This window comes from Pleurodeles waltl, chromosome 9 (genome assembly GCF_031143425.1).
Source record: "Pleurodeles waltl isolate 20211129_DDA chromosome 9, aPleWal1.hap1.20221129, whole genome shotgun sequence".
Taxonomy (NCBI): Eukaryota; Metazoa; Chordata; class Amphibia; order Caudata; family Salamandridae; genus Pleurodeles; species Pleurodeles waltl.
The window spans coordinates 350,123,801-350,145,864 of record NC_090448.1 but is presented as its reverse complement, the minus strand read 5'-3'; the positions used below and the strand labels follow the sequence as shown (position 1 = coordinate 350,145,864).

At 48.0% G+C, this 22,064-nt stretch overlaps 1 protein-coding gene across 1 annotated transcript in view; it reads right to left on the bottom strand.

Moving 5' to 3' along the window:
• GMFG (glia maturation factor gamma) overlaps positions 1–6,018 on the bottom strand; it is a 63,485-nt gene extending 57,467 nt beyond the window's left edge. The window contains exon 1 of the mRNA XM_069206929.1: positions 5,883–6,018. Within this exon, the coding sequence (XP_069063030.1) occupies positions 5,883–5,885 (3 nt within the window). The 5' untranslated portion in view covers positions 5,886–6,018. The remainder of the gene's footprint in view (positions 1–5,882) is intronic.
• Positions 6,019–22,064: the final 16,046 nt, after the last annotated feature.

Genomic DNA, 22,064 nt, shown 5'->3' with positions numbered 1-22,064 from the left:
CGGGAGGGTGGGGAAAGACGGCAGGAGGAGGGCGGGAGGGTGGGAACAGACGGCAGGAAGAGAGCGGGTGAGGCAATATAACAGCAGGAGGATGGCGGAGGGTGAGGAAAGACAACAGACTGCAGGAGGGTGGGGGAAAGTAACACAAGGGAGGGAGCAGCAACAGCGGGAGGAGGATGGGGTGACAAAGAGGCATTGCAGACACATGCACTCTCTAAGTATGCATGTACAAAAGTAAAAAAAAAAAAAAGTGTGTTGCAGAGCCTGCAGCCAGTGGATGGACACTGGCTGCAGATAGGAAACTCTACTTGGTCCATGCTAGGGACACTAATGAAGCTACAAGGGGAATCCAGAGGCAATAAGAAGCAAAGAAACAAAAGTGACGTGGAAGTCAACCAATGGTAAGAAGTAAGTAGTGGGTGGACTCAAAGCGCTTTTTAGTTTTTTTTGGGGGCGAGGGGTTTTAACAAGAAATTTTGGAAGTGCCGGCAGAAGGAGGGCAGGTGGGTGGGGAAAGACAGACGGCAGAAGGAGGGCGGGTGGGTGGGTGGGGAAAGACAGACGGCAGAAGGAGGGCGGGAGGGTGGGGAAAGACGGCAGAAGGAGGGCGGGAGGGTGGGGAAAGACGGCAGAAGGAGGGCGGGAGGGTGGGAACAGACGGCAGAAGGAGGGCGGGAGGGTGGGAACAGACGGCAGGAGGAGGGCGGGAGGGTGGGAACAGACGGCAGGAGGAGGGCGGGAGGGTGGGGAACAGACGGCAGGAGGAGGGCGGGAGGGTGGGGAACAGACGGCAGGAGGAGGGCGGGAGGGTGGGGAACAGACGGCAGGAGGAGGGAGGGTGGGGAACAGACGGCAGGAGGAGGGCGGGAGGGTGGGGAACAGACGGCAGGAGGAGGGCGGGAGGGTGGGGAACAGACGGCAGGAGGAGGGCGGGAGGGTGGGGAACAGACGGCAGGAGGAGGGCGGGAGGGTGGGGAACAGACGGCAGGAGGAGGGCGGGAGGGTGGGGAACAGACGGCAGGAGGAGGGCGGGGAAAGACGGCAGGAGGAGGGCGGGAGGGTGGGGAAAGACGGCAGGAGGAGGGCGGGAGGGTGGGAACAGACGGCAGGAAGAGAGCGGGTGAGGCAATATAACAGCAGGAGGATGGCGGAGGGTGAGGAAAGACAACAGACTGCAGGAGGGTGGGGGAAAGTAACACAAGGGAGGGAGCAGCAACAGCGGGAGGAGGATGGGGTGACAAAGAGGCATTGCAGACACATGCACTCTCTAAGTATGCATGTACAAAAGTAAAAAAAAAAAAGTGTGTTGCAGAGCCTGCAGCCAGTGGATGGACACTGGCTGCAGATAGGAAACTCTACTTGGTCCATGCTAGGGACACTAATGAAGCTACAAGGGGAATCCAGAGGCAATAAGAAGCAAAGAAACAAAAGTGACGTGGAAGTCAACCAATGGTAAGAAGTAAGTAGTGGGTGGACTCAAAGCGCTTTTTAGTTTTTTTTGGGGGGGGGAGGGGTTTTAACAAGAAATTTTGGAAGTGCCGGCAGAAGGAGGGCGGGTGGGGAAAGACAGACGGCAGAAGGAGGGCGGGAGGGTGGGGAAAGACGGCAGAAGGCGGGCGGGAGGGTGGGAACAGACGGCAGGAGGAGGGCGGGAGGGTGGGGAACAGACGGCAGGAGGAGGGCGGGAGGGTGGGGAACAGACGGCAGGAGGAGGGCGGGAGGGTGGGGAACAGACGGCAGGAGGAGGGCGGGAGGGTGGGGAACAGACGGCAGGAGGAGGGCGGGAGGGTGGGGAACAGACGGCAGGAGGAGGGCGGGAGGGTGGGGAACAGACGGCAGGAGGAGGGCGGGAGGGTGGGGAACAGACGGCAGGAGGAGGGCGGGAGGGTGGGGAACAGACGGCAGGAGGAGGGCGGGGAAAGACGGCAGGAGGAGGGCGGGGAAAGACGGCAGGAGGAGGGCGGGAGGGTGGGGAAAGACGGCAGGAGGAGGGCGGGAGGGTGGGGAAAGACGGCAGGAGGAGGGCGGGAGGGTGGGGAAAGACGGCAGGAGGAGGGCAACAGACGGCAGGAGGAGGGCGGGAGGGTGGGAACAGACGGCAGGAGGAGGGCGGGAGGGTGGGGAAAGATATCAGAAGGAGGGCGGGTGGGTGGGTGGGGAAAGACATCAGACGGCAGAAGGTGGGTGGGTGGGGAAAGACATCAGACGGCAGAAGGAGGGTGGGTGGGGAAAGACATCAGACGGCGGAGGGTGGGTGGGTGGGTGGGGAAAGACATCAGACGGCGGAGGGTGGGTGGGTGGGTGGGGAAAGACATCAGACGGCGGTGGGTGGGTGGGTGGGGAAAGACATCAGACGGCAGAAGGAGGGTGGGTGGGTGGGTGGGGAAAGACATCAGACGGCAGAAGGAAGGTGGGTGGGTGGGGAAAGACATCAGACGGCAGAAGGAGGGTGGGTGGGTGGGGAAAGACATCAGACGGCAGAAGGAGGGTGGGTGGGTGGGGAAAGACATCAGACGGCAGAAGGAGGGTGGGTGGGTGGGGAAAGACATCAGACGGCAGAAGGAGGGTGGGTGGGGAACGACATCAGACGGCAGAAGGAGGGTGGGTGGGTGGGGAAAGACATCAGACGGCAGAAGGAGGGCGGGAGGGTGGGGAAAGACGGCAGAAGGATGGCGGGAGGGTGGGGAAAGACAGCAGACGGCAGAAGGAGGGCGGGAGGGTGGGGAAAGACAGCAGACGGCAGAAGGAGGGCGGGAGGGTGGGGAAAGACAGCAGAAGGAGGGCGGGAGGGTGGGGAAAGACAGCAGACGGCAGAAGGAGGGCGGGAGGGTGGGGAAAGACAGCAGACGGCAGAAGGAGGGCGGGAGGGTGGGGGCAGACGGCAGAAGGAGGGTGGGAGGGTGGGGGCAGACGGCAGAAGGAGGGTGGGAGGGTGGGGGCAGACGGCAGAAGGAGGGTGGGAGGGTGGGGGCAGACGGCAGAAGGAGGGCGGGAGGGTGGGGGCAGACAGCAGAAGGAGGGCGGGAGGGCAGGGTTGGAGAAAGAGTAGGAGAAAGGCAAAGTGGGGAAAGAGAACAGATAGGAAGGAGGGAGGCAAAAGGGAACAGAGCAGGAAGAGAGCGGGTGAGGCAATATAACAGCAGGAGGATGGCGGAGGGTGAGGAAAGACAACAGACTGCAGGAGGGTGGGGGAAAGTAACACAAGGGAGGGAGCAGCAACAGCGGGAGGAGGATGGGGTGACAAAGAGGCATTGCAGACACATGCACTCTCTAAGTATGCATGTACAAAAGTAAAAAAAAAAAGTGTGTTGCAGAGCCTGCAGCCAGTGGATGGACACTGGCTGCAGATAGGAAACTCTACTTGGTCCATGCTAGGGACACTAATGAAGCTACAAGGGGAATCCAGAGGCAATAAGAAGCAAAGAAACAAAAGTGACGTGGAAGTCAACCAATGGTAAGAAGTAAGTAGTGGGTGGACTCAAAGCGCTTTTTAGTTTTTTTTTGGGGGGGGGAGGGGTTTTAACAAGAAATTTTGGAAGTGCTGTGCAGGCAAAATCTATAAGAAAAGAAAGAAAAATCAGACCGTATAATTCCAAATACTTAAAGAACTTTTCTGGCCCCAGTTGAGACCAGAACTGACTTCATAATTGCCTGGTTCATTCAAAGTGCTCCATATTGGCCTTCTCGGTTATGTTAAAAACAAAGCAAGAAAATGTAAATGCACCCTGTTTCTTGGAATGTTAAATAATAGATGGGTATTTGGTTGGTGTTTTGGTATTGTCAAATTAACAAATGGAGGCAATTTGGGAAGAAACCCTGACATGAGAAGCCACTAGGCTTTTTTTTTTAATATGCATAGTCTCATACATTAACAGTGAATATCCAATTTTATCTGTATATTTATGTCAAATTGCTGGTTTATGAACTTCTAATATCTTGACCCCAGGACATACACATAATGATTACTTGGTCGTACACTTGAAACGGAGTGCCATTACCTTTGTTCTTACTAATCTAATATTTTCCCAAGATACATTTTGAAACGTGATAAGTAACATTAAATTATGTGAAATTATAGTAATTTCAAATGCATTGTCGACATGTAGGCCTTTTTCAATATATCGCTGTGGGTTTCTATATTTTCTAGTCATCTGACCCCCTCGCCCCCCTACCCCAAAGTCTTGTTTCTGTGTTTGTCATGAATCATGTTTCTAAATGCGGACAGTGTGCTTGCATTGTGGGCTGTGACGAAAAAAAGTCAAAATGCACTGCCACTAAATAAGGCATGAGATTATCAGCCAAAGATGTTTGATGCCTTTGGGGGAAGCGAAACAGGATGTGGGAGAAAATGGAGGAGGGTCAGAAGTAACAAAGGGGCGCAGGTGGAGAGATCAAAATTGCCAAAAGAATAATATGAAGCTGGGGGAGAAAACACATGGGTGAGAGAGGACTAAAAGGAGTGCAGGTGTTGGGGGGACACGAGGAAGAGAGCGGGAAAACAAATGCTGTCAGAGTGCTTAGGCAAAAAGAAAAATATAGAACCAGAAAAGGTGAGCAGTGGGAGGCAACAATAATGCACCCATGATCAGTGGACGGGACAAACAAATGCAGGAAAGCCCACATAGTTAACTAATGAGAACCCAGCAAATGAGAGTGACACTGAAGCCAACCAATGGTAAGCAATGGGAGGGCAATAAGTCCACTGTAAAATAACACACATGCGCTGCCTTACAGGAAACCTAAAAAACACATAAAGAAACAATAAGGGCACCAGGAAACAAATGACCTAGTACCTCTAGACACCCACTCTTCCAGGGACAGGTCAGAATGTACGCCACGTGGTCAAAAGTATTCGAAAGGAAAGTATATTTGAAATTTCCGACCCTAAAATACCCCGCATTTCCTCAGAGCATTGACGTTTGTTTGCAGGGTATGTCATTTAACAGGAAACAGGAGCTTCAAGGCGTTGAGACGAGTTTATGATTTGTCTTGCATCCATCTACGGAATGTCGAGGGCCATTTCCCGGAATGCAACAGTGGATGGCGTTGTGTCATGAGAGAACTTATTTATTTTCGGGTTTTTTAAAAGTGACGGTTTCCTTGGAAAGAACACTCGTGCAAGAAAAGTGGCCCTGCCGTTCCAATCACCCCACCCACCTCTACTGAAGGGCTGGGCCACTCTCTGTGAGAAGTAAAAGGGTGAATGCGACCTCATAGATACGTACCCCAGGTTCCATGAGTCAGTAAAGACAAGACTACAAACCCCAGAATGCAAGCAAAAGACTGGACTGGATTGTCCCTCACGCGTGGACCTAAGAACATTACGATAGGAAAGAAAACAAAATGTCAAACCGCACCATGTAAACCAACTGCCGCTATTGGAAACTTCCAGTAATGTACAGTTAAAGGGGCTGCTGTCCCTTTTCCTGCACCCTCAGCCCGTTGGGGCGGAGGGGTGAGACGGGCAGTTGGGGTATTTCCACTCTGCTCACGGGACACGCCCGCCTTGTCCCAGCGTTCGTCAAGTTGGGGGGGGGCTCTTTTGACAACGACACTTCTCCCGGTTAAACGGCCGGACCGGAAGGTCAGCGAACAGAGCGGAACAGCACACCTGCGAGCTGCGTGGCACGGCAGCTTGACCGGTCCCTAGGCAATGGGTCTCCGCGCAGACCACCTTTCTGGCAATAAACAATCGCCATTATTATCGCGTCCATTTTTGCCGCACAGCGCCTTTCACAGGGAAGTTGCAAAATGCCCGCGTTTTGAGGGGGGGGGGGGGGGGCAACAACCTTTATCTTTTGGTCACAAAATGCGCCTGTTCGGACTTTACAGATTTGTAGATGGAGGCCCGGGTTGTCTCCCTCTGAATAAAAGACACTTACCATCCTTCGGAGTGGTTCCTTCTTCTTCCTGTGCTGTAGCTGTTCTCTGGGCCGGATGGAGGGTGCGCAGCGCTTTCACTTCCTCGCTTCGAAATGATGCCTGCAGCTGTGGGAGGAAGTGGGAGGGAAAGCTATCAGAACCACAGAAATACACACGCTCCAGTATATTCAGACATATTACAGTGCACAGCGCCCCTGAAAGAAGCTATCCTCCCACAGCAATTGTTTTGTCATATTATCTCCCACCCGACACATATTCCAAAATAAATATCCATACGCCACCCTGCAGCTGGGTCAACATAGCTGTCATGCGTCTTAAGTAATCACTGAACCTCATTCTTCCCTTATTTTGTAGTCAAGAGCTTATGATTATGGGGCTTATTAAAGTTGTTTGTATGTGTTCTAAAACCCCTGCTTGCAAATTGCTGTTCGCTAAAAAATAAATAAAAAAAAGACTGAAGGTACACTCTGCACATAAGCCAGCTTGTAAGATACATATTCCATTACCTTTGCATAGTTGTCAAGTGGCCCAAGGTCATTGCGTACCATTAGTTGGCTTTTCTTGTCATTCACACTCACCTGCATCTTACTGGTGTACTAGCTTGTCAACCTTGTGTTTGTCCCACACATGGAGCTTTGCCTGTTTACAGTCCCTGACTGACTGACATTGTTGCTTCCACTGCTTGCTTTTCAAGCACTATTGTTTTTGTTGTTGTGTGAAGCACTCCATTACAATGTGATCGTTTTTGAGCTGTCTCCCTTGTGCAGACCTCCTCCCTATACTTAATGTTGTTCTGGTACCTGACTGCTTCTGCTCGCGTCTTGTATTTATTAGCCCATTTGCTTCTCCCCCACATACTGTCTGTGTTCCTTTCCCCAAGCCCTTGTGTTGCTTTTGCTAACGCGTCCCTTTATGATAACTTATTACACATCAGGACTCGTTTTAGGCCAATGAATCTTTTGACCCAGTTGAGAGACACCTTAGGACGAGATAGCTAATCAGTATGTCAATCAGTACGTCAATAATGTCATCAATATTTATTACCACAATGCATTTCACTTTAGTCAAAGACATTAATCAACTCGAGACACCACCATGACCTTGCAGTCATGAATAACCACACCAGTTTAGTAGAATTTTTATGAGTTTTATTCCCTATTAATTACAATTCTAAAAGCAGGTGTGTTAATCTCAAAACCAAACACTCAACAACATTGTCATAATTTGGCAACTCGAATAAGACTTTATCAAAGCAAGGTAAGCAATTAATAAAACATATCACAGTGTCAACATAGATTGATTTTAGCAGAGTGTCATCAACGCGTCAGTTCAACAAAGCATGGATTCAGTTGTTTGTCTATTTGCGTCAGTTTAGTGAACCCCTGTCCTAACCACTGATTAGCATTGGCATGTTGGGCTTCATGCAAAACAATTTAGAACACAAATTTCAAAAACATCTAGCTATGGTCACTGTCAAAAGTAAGTAGTTGGTACCTAGAAAGGAAAAGCAAACAGACAAATCACAATTTCATTGTCATAGTTACCCTCCAAGGTTTAGGTCAGCACTCAGGCTCAGTCTTCGTCTTCAGGACATCAGTCTATTCACCATCAGCCAACGATTCAGCTCTCGGGGAAAATAGGGGCACTTCCCTCATAAGGAGGTAAAGTGTAACTGGGCAATCTAAGGAAAAGGATGGTTTAAGTAAAACCATATAAGTCACTAAACAGAGTTTCTGGATCAAATCAATAACATCTCCCTAACCCACCTAAATGGCTCCCCGTGTCATGGGTTTTTATCCCTTTTTCATTGTGCATTCCCCTAAAATCTAATTGGCTAAGGGGCTGCACCCCACTATCTCTACCCAATTAACTTTGAATTAGCTCATCAAATTTGTCACCCCACAACAGTTCACAAGCATTTTATTGGTCCATATGATTGACGTCTTCAGAGGTAGCACGTCCGGTATGATTTCATCCTTCTGTAATATTTTGCACATCTTTTGGTCAGTAGCTCCATTGTATGTACCGGTTTGAACGACCTTGTACATTATACTAATCTACACTGTTGCATTTTAGTTATTACATTTCTACAAGCAATATGAATTTCATGAGAACGGATCTACTATAGTTACATTCAGCTTCTAGCTTGAAGGAAAAACAAGAGTTCATGTCCTTTTGCGAGTCAGCACACTGCATGTTAGAAAAACACATTTAATATGAAAGCCAGGAAGCTAGGCCTCGACTCATACTAACTATGGCCTATAACATTTATTTAGCAAACTTTAATAACACAATCATTAATAATTAGTATAAAACCATTTAAATGCAATAATTCATAAACATTAGACATTTTCATTAGTCTCCGTATAAATTAGCAGCCACTCCCCGTGGTCACATTTCAAGTGCATGTTTTAGCAAAATACAGTTTCTATGCGGCATTATTACACATTAGTTCATAAACATTTCATGTTAATATAGATTATATAAGCCACGCTCTCTCAGTCCCTCCTCTGATGACGTTCGTCATCACACAAACCTTTCCCTTTCAACCTTTCACTTTAAAATTTTCACTTTGCGCATAATGCGCATTTCAACATCTTGCCCCTTGTGTGAACTTTCCCAAATTCCATTAAACATTTTCTCCCTTTCATTTTTTTCGTTTCTTTTATTTCGTTTCGTCCAATTTCTTCTAATTCTTTCATTAATTTTGCATGCTCCCCATAAACCCAATAAACAAATCAAAACAATTAATAGACCTCCTAATATTTTTGCGAGAACCCCGTTCCAAATGTTACTAAACCAGCTCCCTACTCTGGCAATTCCTTTTCCAATTTTCTCCCAAACTCCAGGTTCTTTCAAATCTTTTAAATCTGCACTATCTCTAGTTAGGTTAGTAAGCATACCTCTAATCTTTTTGCTGTTGTCCAGAATGAACGAGCAACAATGGTGCTCGTTAAGCATCTTGCAGACTCCGCCGCTCTTTGCTAAAAGAATGTCTAACGCAAGCTGATTTTGAAGAGTCATAGCTCTTTCCGCAGCAAGTTCAGTATCCATCAGGAGTATAGCCCCTGTGAAGTTTGTCAGCATGTTATCCACAATAGCAGACAACTTTTGAATCTTTATGGAGTTTAAGATAACCCCTACTGAAGGAATTATGGCTCCAAATATGTCACCAACGACAGCAGCCGCTGTCTCTCGTTTTTGTCTAGCATGTTGTAATTCAGACATTTTAGGTATTTGCTTTAAGTCATCAATCTGGTAAATCTTGGGGAAAACTATCCCCAAATAACATGTCCCATACCATCCCTTAGGGAGACCGTAATAAGCTTTAAGTCCACATATATAATAGATCCCAGGGATCGCTGGATCCTGTCCATTTAACATGAATGTCCACTTACTCTGAAACAAAAACACATGCCTGCATTCACTCGTTCCCACAAATAAAGTGTCATGATCAGATTTTGGCCTATATATACAAAGCCTTCCTACATGTAATGCATCTATAACTAATTTGCCCTGCGTTTTTATTGCGGTGTAAGCATAATCATTTGCATATGTGCATTTTTCTAATCCCTTTTCTAATCTTTCTTTCAATGCTTTGCGTCTATCATCAGTGTGATCTAAAAAGCTTTTCTCTACAGGTGTTAATAAGCAGGTCAGATTGTTGCGGTGTGCATAAGCTGTCCCGAATGTCAGTGTCGGCTCAAAGAAACCTCTAACTAATTTTATACTATGATCTTTAGCTAACTTATTCAGAAACTCAATCACAGGCACAAAGGAAAACACTACATCTAAATTTGAATAAAAATATTGCACATGTTCCTGGTCATAGAATCTTGTTAGTAGCAAACTACAACTTATACCGTAGGTTAAAGGCAGACTATGATAAGTGACCCCCTCTTGTACTGACAAAGGAATCTTTGTGCACACATAACAGTTCCTCTCATCCATAGTAAGTATCAACATACTCATTCAGTAAGCGATAGAAGACATTAGTAGAGAGTTCCCCCTTTGAATTAGTTCCCTCATGCAAATATTTTGTATCTTGCTTGAATTTTTCCCACGGTGTTAATGTAGCAGTCTCAGGTTTTGAAGCATTGTTAGTCACTTTCTTATTCAACCATGGCATTCCCACTATCACACCTACAATTATTGTTGCACACACAATACCCAATATAACACTTAACCAACCACACACTTTACCCCTTTTGCTACTGCCTCTAGCGTAAGCCATGATCTGTAAAGAATCAGACAGCAGAACAAGTCAATACAAACAATCAACTTGAGGACGATTTAAAGCTCTTTATTTTTTTTTCAATGCAAAGTCTTTCTTTCTCTCAGCGTGTATTTACAGCGTTTCACTCACCCCAGGACCCTTTTGTCAAATCAGGTTAGCAGCTTGTCATTATCGGTTCTCAAAGTCAATTCAGGTTATCAATGTCACATCCGGTAATTTATAAATCTCTTTTCTCAGCTTTCAGCTTTCAATTTTCAATCTAAATTTTAACACAGTCTCTTTTTCTGTTTGAATTCAGGTACCGTAATATTGGCCTGGTACTTCTCAATCAAAGCAAAATGCTAAGAATTCTTGCTGCCATTCAGATGTCGTTGCATATGCCCATTCAGGACCTGCGTACCTTCTATTTGCAACTTTCTTTTCAGCCTGCGTTCACTCTGCAGCTCTCCTTCACTTAGATCCTCTTTTCTGGTTGTGTCGATTTCTTCCTCTATTGTTTCACCTGGAACGATCTTTTCCCTTGCAACTTCTTTGGGCAGTTATCACCTTTATGCGTTTTCTTCCTGCTTGGCCTTTCAGGACGCTGAACAGCACCCTCCTCTTGTGCTATTGTGTTTTCTCTTGACGGACCTGCAATTGGCTCAGGGGGTGTCTGTGTGTTTTGACCTCCTTCTGCTCTCTCCCCCTCGACTTCTGGGTCTGTAACGGTTCAAGCTCTAACCCTTATTCGTCTACTTCTGGGAGAACCTCTCCATGTTGCGGTTCTCCTGCTGCCTCTAGTGAGATATGCTCACCGTCACCTCTCTTGAACTCGTTTACTGTTTGAGGGACTAGGCCGTCCTCAGTGGGCTCTACTACAGTCTCAGTTTTCCTTTGAATACTCTCCGGCCCTGAGACTCCCCTCTCTGGAGCTGTTATTTCGGGCACTTCCAGTTCCTCATCAGTTGGACATGTCACCTTCTTTGTGTGACTGGCATGTATCCAGTTTGGAACGCCTGCACATTTCACAGCAGTGGTTGTTGTCAGTATTACTTGATATGGCCCCTTCCAGCGCGGCTCCTAGAACGACTTCCTTACATGCTTCTTGACAACCACCCAGTCACCGGCTTGCAGAGTATGACCTGGATCACTGATCGGTGGCAATGTGTTAGCCTCCACCTGGTGGGAAAAAGAGCGGACCACATCAGCCAGACCCTTGCAGTAGTCCAACACCATATCATCCGTGATATTCACAAGAGCATTTGCAGGTACTGCGGGCAACCTCATAGCTCTGCCCATGAGTATCTCATGGGGTCATAGTCCTGTCTTCTTATCAGGTGTTTTTCTCATTGACATTAGCACTAGTAATGCATCTGGCCATTTCATATTGGTAGCTGCACACATTTTTGCCATCCTCGACTTCAAGGTACCATTCATCTGTTCCACTAATCCTGATGCTTCAGGGCGGTAGCTACAATGCAGCTTCTGTTCAATGTCTAATGCAGCACACAAGAGCTTTATCACCTCATTGTCGAAGTGTCTGCCCCTATCTGATTCTAAAGAGACCGGAAATCCGAACCGTGGTATTAACTCCCTAAGCAACAGCTTTGCTACTGTGAGACTGTCATTCCTACGTGTAGAGTAAGCTTCAATCCAGTGACTGAAAACACACACAATCACCAACATATACCTCAAGCCTCCACATACAGGCATCTCAATGAAATCCATATGCATCTTCCTAAATGGACCTCCAGCTCTCCCTATGTGGCTCAAAGTCACCACAGTTCCTTTTCCTGCATTCATTTTTTGACAGATGATGCACCTGTGACAGGTAACCTCTGCGGCTTCTCTGAATTTCAGATTAAACCAGTCAATTTTGAATAACCTGATCATTGCATCTCTCCCAAGATGTGCCTGTCCATGATAAAGCCTTGCAAATTGTGACAAAAGACTGTTTGGCAAAACCAGTTTTCCCTCCTCTGAGACCCACAAGTCGTCAGCTCTCTGTACACACTGCATTCTTTGCCAGGAGCGTTTTTCGTCCCTGCTTGCACAACCCTGCAGTGATTTTAGATCATCTAATGTATCAACTACTCTTAATGCAAAATTCAAACATGTTTCATTTTCAGTTTGCGGTAACAATTCTCACTGATCTTTGAACGATATACAGTTCAATGCGCAAAACCTTGCGACTTGATCTGCATAGCCGTTTCCCATTGACACTAAGGGGGTTATTCCAACTTTGGAGGAGGTGTTAATCCGTCCCAAAAGTGACGGTAAAGTGACGGATATAACACCAGCCGAGTTCCATAGGATATAATGGACTCGTAATATGGCTGGTGGTAAATCCGTCACTTTTCCGTCACTTTTGGGACGGATTAACACCTCCTCCAAAGTTGGAATAACCCCCAAAGTCCTGTGACTTAGCCTGAGCATTGCATTTCACCACGGCAATTTCAAGAGGTAACTGAATCGCATGCAACAAGTCCTTAATCTGTTCACCATTTTTCACTGGTGAACCAGAAGAGGTCATGATACCCCTCTGTGACCACAATAGGCCAAAATCATGTACAATGCCAAATCCGTATCTGCTGTCAGTATAGATAGTGACTTTCAGATTTTCAGCTGCGTGGCATGCCTTAGTAAGGGCAATTAATTCTGCCACTTGTGCAGAATACACCCTTTCAAGCCAGGAGGCTTCTAAAATACCAGTGATTGTACACACAGCATATGCAGTTCTCAGTATTCCAACTGAGTCTCTCAAACATGATCCATCAACAAACATAATGCAGTCATTTTCTTTTAACTGCGTATCTTTAATGTCAGGTCTGGGTTTGGTGCACAGTTCTGTTACCTCAAGACAGTCCTGCTCCACTTCCTCTGTATTGTTAATCTCAGTGTTTTCAACAGGAAGCAGAGTTGCCGGGTGTAGGAAGTTGGCTCTGTATGCACTATTTCAAAGTAAGGAATAGTATGCACAGAGTCCAAGGGTTCCCCTTAGGGGTAAGATAGTGGCAAAAAGAGATAATACTAATGCTCTATTTTGTGGTAGTGTGGTCGAGCAGTAGGCTTATCCAAGGAGTAGTGTTAAGCATTTGTTGTACATACACACAGGCAATAAATGAGGAACACACACTCAGAGACAAATCCAGCCAATAGGTTTTGTTATAGAAAAATATCTTTTCTTAGTTTATTTTAAGAACCACAGGTTCAAATTCAACATGTAATATCTCATTTGAAAGGTATTGCAGGTAAGTACTTTAGGAACTTTGAATGATTTCATTAGCATGTATACTTTTCACATAAAACACAATAAGCTGTTTTAAAAGTGGACACAGTGCAATTTTCACAGTTTCTGGGGGAGGTAAAATAATGTTAGTTTTAACAGGTAAGTAAGTCACTTACAGGTTTCAGTTTTTGGTCCAAGGTAGCCCACCGTTGGGGGTTCAGAGCAACCCCAAAGTTATCACACCAGCAGCTCAGGGCCGGTCAGGTGCAATGGTCAAAGAGGTGCCCAAAACACATAGGCTATAATGGAGAGAAGGGGGTGCCCCAGTTCCAGTCTGCCAGCAGGTAAGTACCCGCGTCTTCGGAGGGCAGACCAGGGGGGTTTTGTATGGCACCGGGGGGGACACAAGTCCACACAGAAAGTACACCCTCAGCAGCGCGGGGGCGGCCGGGTGCAGTGTGCAAACAAGCGTCGGGTTTCCTTTAGTTTTCAATGGGAGACCAAGGGGTCTCTTCAGCGATGCAGGCAGGCAAGGGGGGGGGGGGCTCCTCGGGGTAGCCACCACCTGGGCAAGGGAGAGGGCCTCCTGGGGGTCACTCCTGCACAGAAGTTCCGTTTCTTTAGGGGCTGGGGGCTGCGGGTGCAGGGTCTTTTCCAGCTGTCGGGAAATGGAGTTCAGACAGTCGCGGTCAGGGGGAGCCTGGGGATTCCCTCTGCAGGCGTCGCTGTGGGGGCTCAGGGGGGACAACTTTGGTTACTCACAGTCGTAGAGTCGCCGGAGGGTCCTCCCTGAGTTGGTTGTTCTCCACCAGTCGAGTCGGGGTCGCCGGGTGCAGTGTTGCAAGTTTCACGCTTCTTGCGGGGAGTTGCAGGGGTCTTTAAATCTGCTCCTTGTAACAAAGTTGCAGTTCTTTTGGAGCAGTGCCGCTGTCCTCGGGAGTTTCTAGTCTTTCTTGAAGCTGGGCAGTCCTCAGAGGATTCAGAGGTCGCTGGTCCCTTGGAAATCGTCGCTGGAGCAGGTTTCTTTGGAAGGCAGGAGACAGGCCGGTAAGTCTGGAGCCAAAGCAGTTGGTGTCTTCTGTTCTTCCTCTGCCGGGGTTTTTCAGCTCAGCAGTCCTTCTTCTTCAGGTAAGTTGCAGGAATCTAAATTCTTAGGTTCAGGGAAGCCCTTAAATACTAAATTTAAGGGCGTGTTTAGGTCTGGGGGGTTAGTAGCCAATGGCTACTAGCCCTGAGGGTGAGTACACCCTCTTTGTGCCTCCTCCCAAGGGGAGGGGGTCACATTCCTAATCCTATTGGGGGAATCCTCCATCTGCAAGATGGAGGATTTCTAAAAGTTAGAGTCACCTCAGCTCAGGACACCTTAGGGGCTGTCCTGACTGGCCAGTGACTCCTCCTTGTTGTTTTCTTTGTTTCCTCCAGCCTTGCCGCCAAAAGTGGGGGCCATGGCCGGAGGGGGCGGGCAACTCCACTAAGCTGGAGTGTCCTGCGGTGCTGTGACAAAGGGGTGAGCCTTTGAGGCTCACCGCCAGGTGTTACAGCTCCTGCCTGGGGGAGGTGTTAGCATCTCCACCCAGTGCAGGCTTTGTTACTGGCCTCAGAGTGACAAAGGCACTCTCCCCATGGGGCCAGCAACATGTCTCTAGTGTGGCAGGCTGCTGAAACCAGTCAGCCTACACAGATAGACGGTTAAGGTTTCAGGGGGCACCTCTAAGGTGCCCTCTGGGGTGTAGTTTACAATAAAATGTACACTGGCATCAGTGTGCATTTATTGTGCTGAGAAGTTTGATACCAAACTTCCCAGTTTTCAGTGTAGCCATTATGGTGCTGTGGAGTTCGTGTAAAACAGACTCCCAGACCATATACTCTTATGGCTACCCTGCACTTACAATGTCTAAGGTATTGCTTAGACACTGTAGGGGCACAGTGCTCATGCACTTGTGCCCTCACCTATGGTATAGTGCACCCTGCCTTAGGGCTGTAAGGCCTACTAGAGGGGTGACTTATCTATACCTGCATAGGCAGTGAGAGGCTGACATGGCACCCTGAGGGGAGTGCCATGTCGACTTACTCGTTTTGTTCTCACCAGCACACACAAGCTGGCAAGCAGTGTGTCTGTGCTGAGTGAGGGGTCTCCAGGGTGGCATAAGACATGTTGCAGCCCTTAGAGACCTTCCTTGGCATCAGGGCCCTTGGTACCAGGGGTACCACTTACAAGGGACTTATCTGGATGCCAGGGTGTGCCAATTGTGGAATCAAAAGTACAGGTTAGGGAAAGAACACTGGTGCTGGGGCCTGGTTAGCAGGCCTCAGCACACTTTCAATTCAAAACATAGCATCAGCAAAGGCAAAAAGTCAGGGGGTAACCATGCCAAGGAGGCATTTCCTTACACAAAAGTCAGGGGGTAACCATGCCAAGGAGGCATTTCCTTACACAACCCCCCCCCCAAACGAAAGAGGATGAGACTAACCTTTCCCAAGAGAGTCTTCATTTTCTAAGTGGAAGAACCTGGAAAGGCCATCTGCATTGGCATGGGCAGTCCCAGGTCTGTGTTCCACTATAAAGTCCATTCCCTGTAGGGAGATGGACCACCTCAACAGTTTTGGATTTTCACCTTTCATTTGCATCAGCCATCTGAGAGGTCTGTGGTCAGTCTGAACTAGGAAGTGAGTACCAAAGAGGTATGGTCTCAACTTCTTCAGGGACCAAACCACAGCAAAGGCCTCCCTCTCAATGGCACTCCAACGCTGCTCCCTGGGGAGTAACCTCCTGCTAATGAAAGCAACAGGCTGGTCAAGGCCATCATCATTTGTTTGGGACAAAACTGCCCCTATCCCATGTTCAGAGGCATCTGTTTGCACAATGATTTGCTTGGAGTAATCTGGAGCTTTTAGAACTGGTGCTGTGCACATAGCTTGCTTCAGGGTGTCAAAGGCCTGTTGGCATTCTACAGTCCAGTTTACTTTCTTGGGCATTTTCTTGGAGGTGAGTTCTGTGAGGGCTGTCACAATGGATCCATATCCCTTCACAAACCTCCTATAGTACCCAGTCAAGCCAAGGAATGCCCTGACTTGAGTCTGGGTTTTTGGAGCTGCCCAGTCCAGAATAGTCTGGATCTTAGGCTGGAGTGGCTGAACTTGGCCTCCACCTACAAGGTGTCCCAAGTAAACCACAGTTCCCTGCCCTATCTGGCATTTGGATGCCTTGATAGAGAGGCCTGCAGATTGCAGAGCCTTCAAAACCTTCTTCAGGTGGACCAGGTGATCCTGCCAGGTGGAGCTGAAGACAGCAATATCATCAAGATAAGCTGCACTAAAGGATTCCAACCCAGCAAGGACTTGATTCACCAACCTTTGGAAGGTGGCAGGGGCATTCTTTAAACCAAAGGGCATAACAGTGAACTGATAATGCCCATCAGGTGTGGAGAATGCTGTCTTTTCTTTTGCTCCAGGGGCCATTTTGATTTGCCAGTACCCTGCTGTTAAGTCAAAGGTACTTAAGAATTTGGCAGCCCCTAATTTGTCTATTAGCTCATCAGCTCTAGGAATGGGATGAGCATCGGTCTTGGTGACAGAGTTGAGACCTCTATAGTCCACACAAAACCTCATCTCTCTCTTTCCTTCTTTGGTGTGAGGTTTGGGGACTAAGACCACTGGGCTAGCCCAGGGGCTGTCAGAGTACTCAATTACTCCCAATTCCAGCATCTTGTGGACTTCCACCTTGATGCTTTCCTTAACTTGGTCAGACTGTCTAAATATTTTGTTTTTGACAGGCATGCTGTCTCCTGTGTCCACATCATGGGTACACAGGTGTGTCTGACCAGGGGTTAGGGAAAAGAGTTCAGCAAACTGCTGCAGGACCTTCCTACAGTCAGACTGCTGTTGGCTAGAGAGGGTGTCTGAGTAGATCACTCCATCCACTGAGCCATCTTTAGGGTCTGATGAGAGGAGATCAGGGAGAGGTTCACTCTCAGCTTCCTGGTCCTCATCTGTTACCATCAACAGATTTACATCAGCCCTGTCATGGAAGAGCTTAAGGCGGTTCACATGGATCACCCTCTTGGGGCTCCTGCTTGTGCCCAGGTCCACCAGATAGGTGACCTGACTCTTCCTTTCTAGTACTGGGTAAGGGCCACTCCATTTGTCCTGAAGTGCCCTGGGAGCCACAGGCTCCAGAACCCAGACTTTCTGCCCTGGTTGAAATTCAACCAGTGCAGCCTTTTGGTCATACCACAATTTCTGGAGTTGTTGGCTGGCCTCAAGGTTTTTACTTGCCTTTTCCATGTACTCTGCCATCCTTGAGCGAAGGCCAAGTACATAGTCCACTATGTCTTGTTTAGGCTCATGAAGAGGTCTCTCCCAGCCTTCTTTAACAAGAGCAAGTGGTCCCCTTACAGGGTGGCCAAACAGAAGTTCAAAGGGTGAGAATCCTACTCCCTTCTGAGGCACCTCTCTGTAAGCGAAAAGCAGACATGGCAGGAGGACATCCCATCTCCTTTTGAGTTTTTCTGGGAGCCCCATGATCATGCCCTTTAATGTCTTGTTGAATCTCTCAACAAGGCCATTAGTTTGTGGATGATATGGTGTAGTGAATTTATAAGTCACCCCACACTCATTCCACATGTGTTTTAGGTATGCTGACATGAAGTTGGTACCTCTGTCAGACACCACCTCCTTAGGGAAACCCACTCTGGTAAAGATACCAATGAGGGCCTTGGCTACTGCAGGGGCAGTAGTCGACCTAAGGGGAATAGCTTCAGGATACCTAGTAGCATGATCCACTACTACTAGGATGTACATATTTCCTGAGGCTGTGGGAGGTTCTAGTGGACCAACTATGTCCACACCCACTCTTTCAAAGGGGACCCCCACCACTGGAAGTGGAATAAGGGGGGCCTTTGGATGTCCACCTGTCTTACCACTGGCTTGACAGGTGGGGCAGGAGAGGCAAAACCCCTTAACCTTCTGGGACATATTGGGCCAGTAGAAGTGGTTGACTAACCTCTCCCACGTCTTGGTTTGTCCCAAATGCCCAGCAAGGGGAATATCATGGGCTAAGGTCAGAATAAACTCTCTGAAACCCTGAGGCACTACCACTCTCCTAGTGGCACCAGGTTTGGGATCTCTTGCCTCAGTGTACAGGAGTCCATCTTCCCAATAGACCCTATGTGTTCCATTTTTCTTGCCATTGGACTCTTCAGCAGCTTGCTGCCTAAGGCCTTCAAGAGAGGGACAGGTTTCTTGTCCCTTACACAACTCTTCCCTTGAGGGTCCCCCTGGGCCTAAGAGCTCAACCTGATAAGGTTCCAGCTCCATAGGCTCAGTTCCCTCAGAGGGCAGAACTTCTTCCTGAGAAGCGAGGTTCTCTTTTTCTTGCTGTGTTGCAGCTGGTTTCCCAGCTGACTTTCCTTTCCTCTTGGTAGGCTGGGCCTTTCTTCCAGACTCCAGCTCTACTTTTTCACCCTGAGCCTTGCACTGTGCCCTTGTCTTGACACACACCAGTTCAGGGATACCCAGCATGGCTGCATGGGTTTTCAGTTCTACCTCAGCCCATGCTGAGGACTCCAGGTCATTTCCAAGCAAACAGTCTACTGGGATATTTGAGGAGACCACCACCTGTTTCAGGCCATTGACCCCTCCCCACTCTAAAGTTACCATTGCCATGGGATGTACTTTAGTCTGATTGTCAGCGTTGGTGACTGGATAAGTTTGTCCAGCCAGGTATTGGCCAGGGGAAACCAGTTTCTCTGTCACCATAGTGACACTGGCACCTGTATCCCTCAGGCCCTCTACACTTGTCCCATTAATTAAGAGCTGCTGCCTGTATTTTTGCATGTTAGGGGGCCAGGCAGCCAGTGTGGCTAAATCCACCCCACCCTCAGAGACTAATGTAGCTTCAGTGTGACACCTGATTTGCTCTGGGCACACTGTTGATCCCACTTGGAGACTGGCCATTCCAGTTTTAGCTGGATGGGAGTTAGAAGTGGTATCTTTCTTGGGACAGGCCTTGTCTCCAGTTTGGTGTCCAGACTGACTACAGCTACGACACCAGGCCTTTTTGGGATCAAAGTTTTTACCCTTGTACCCAGAATTGTTTTGTGAAGAGGCTCTGGGCCCACCCTCCTGTGCAGGATTTTGGGGGCCTGTAGAAGACTCTTTACTATTTTTGTTTTTGGCTGTCTCACCACCTTTCCCCCGGGGAGGTTTTGTGACCCCTTTCTTTTGGTCACCCCCTGTGGAAGTTTTGGACACCCTAGTCTTGACCCAATGGTCCGCCTTCTTTCCCAATTCTTGGGGAGAAATTGGTCCTAGGTCTACCAGATGCTGATGCAGTTTATCATTGAAACAATTACTTAATAGGTGTTCTTTCACAAATAAATTGTACAGCCCATCATAATTACTTACACCACTGCCTTGAATCCAACCATCTAGTGTTTTTACTGAGTAGTCTACAAAGTCAACCCAGGTCTGGCTCGAGGATTTTTGAGCCCCCCTGAATCTAATCCTATACTCCTCAGTGGAGAATCCAAAGCCCTCAATCAGGGTACCCTTCATGAGGTCATAAGATTCTGCATCTTTTCCAGAGAGTGTGAGGAGTCTATCCCTACACTTTCCTGTGAACATTTCCCAAAGGAGAGCACCCCAGTGAGATTTGTTCACTTTTCTGGCTACACAAGCCCTCTCAAAAGCTGTGAACCATTTGGTGATGTCATCACCATCTTCATATTTAGTTACAATCCCTTTAGGGATTTTCAACATGTCAGGAGAATCTCTGACCCTATTTATGTTGCTGCCACCATTGATGGGTCCTAGGCCCATCTCTTGTCTTTCCCTTTCTATGGCTAGGATTTGTCTTTCCAAAGCCAATCTTTTGGCCATCCTGGCTAACTGGATGTCCTCTTCACTGGAGTTATCCTCAGTGATTTCAGAGAAATTGGTCCCTCCTGTGAGGGAACTAGCATCTCTGACTAGTATTTGTGGAGTCAGGGCTTGAGAGGCCCTGCCCTCCCTAGATAGGACTGGTAGGGGGGAATCTTCCTCCAAGTCACTATCCTCATCCTCTGTGTTGCCATCCACAGAGGGGTTGGCTCTTTCATACTCTGCCAACAGCTCCTGGAGCTGTTGTTTGGTAGGTCTAGAGCCCATTGTTATTTTCTTGATTTTACAGAGTGACCTTAGCTCTCTCATCTGTAGATGGAGGTAAGGTGTGGTGTCGAGTTCCACCACATTCACATCTGTATTAGACATTATGCTTCTAAAAGTTGGAATACTTTTTAAGAAACTAAAACTAGTTCTAGAATCTAATTCAAACTTTTAACAAACTTTTAAACTGTAAAAGAAATGCTAACAGGGACTAACACAAGGCACTAGCAGGACTTTAAAGAATTTAGAAAAATTTCAAATTGCAAAAATCAATTTCTAATGACAATTTTTGGAGTTTGTCGTATGATCAGGTATTGGCTGAGTAGTCCAGCAAATGCAAAGTCTTGTATCCCACCGCTGCCACCAATGTAGGAAGTTGGCTCTGTATGCACTATTTCAAAGTAAGGAATAGTATGCACAGAGTCCAAGGGTTCCCCTTAGGGGTAAGATAGTGGCAAAAAGAGATAATACTAATGCTCTATTTTGTGGTAGTGTGGTCGAGCAGTAGGCTTATCCAAGGAGTAGTGTTAAGCATTTGTTGTACATACACACAGGCAATAAATGAGGAACACACACTCAGACACAAATCCAGCCAATAGGTTTTGTTATAGAAAAATATCTTTCCTTAGTTTATTTTAAGAACCACAGGTTCAAATTCTACATGTAATATCTCATTTGAAAGGTATTGCAGGTAAGTACTTTAGGAACTTTGAATCATTTCATTAGCATGTATACTTTTCACATAAAACACAATAAGCTGTTTTAAAAGTGGACACAGTGCAATTTTCACAGTTTCTGGGGGAGGTAAAATAATGTTAGTTTTAACAGGTAAGTAAGTCACTTACAGGTTTCAGTTTTTGGCCTAAGGTAGCCCACCGTTGGGGGTTCAGAGCAACCCCAAAGTTATCACACCAGCAGCTCAGGGCCGGTCAGGTGCAATGGTCAAAGAGGTGCCCAAAACACATAGGCTATAATGGAGAGAAGGGGGTGCCCCGGTTCCAGTCTGCCAGCAGGTAAGTACCCGCGTCTTCGGAGGGCAGACCAGGGGGGTTTTGTAGGGCACCGGGGGGGACACAAGTCCACACAGAAAGTACAACCTCAGCAGCGCGGGGGCGGCCTGGTGCAGTGTGCAAACAAGCGTCGGGTTTCCTTTAGTTTTCAATGGGAGACCAAGGGGTCTCTTCAGCGATGCAGGCAGGCAAGGGGGGGGCTCCTCGGGGTAGCCACCACCTGGGCAAGGGAGAGGGCCTCCTGGGGGTCACTCCTGCACAGAAGTTCCGTTTCTTTAGGGGCTGGGGGCTGCGGGTGCAGGGTCTTTTCCAGCTGTCGGGAAATGGAGTTCAGACAGTCGCGGTCAGGGGGAGCCTGGGGATTCCCTCTGCAGGCGTCGCTGTGGGGGCTCAGGGGGGACAACTTTGGTTACTCACAGTCGTAGAGTCGCCGGAGGGTCCTCCCTGAGTTGGTTGTTCTCCACCAGTCGAGTCGGGGTCGCCGGGTGCAGTGTTGCAAGTTTCACGCTTCTTGCGGGGAGTTGCAGGGGTCTTTAAATCTGCTCCTTGTAACAAAGTTGCAGTTCTTTTGGAGCAGTGCCGC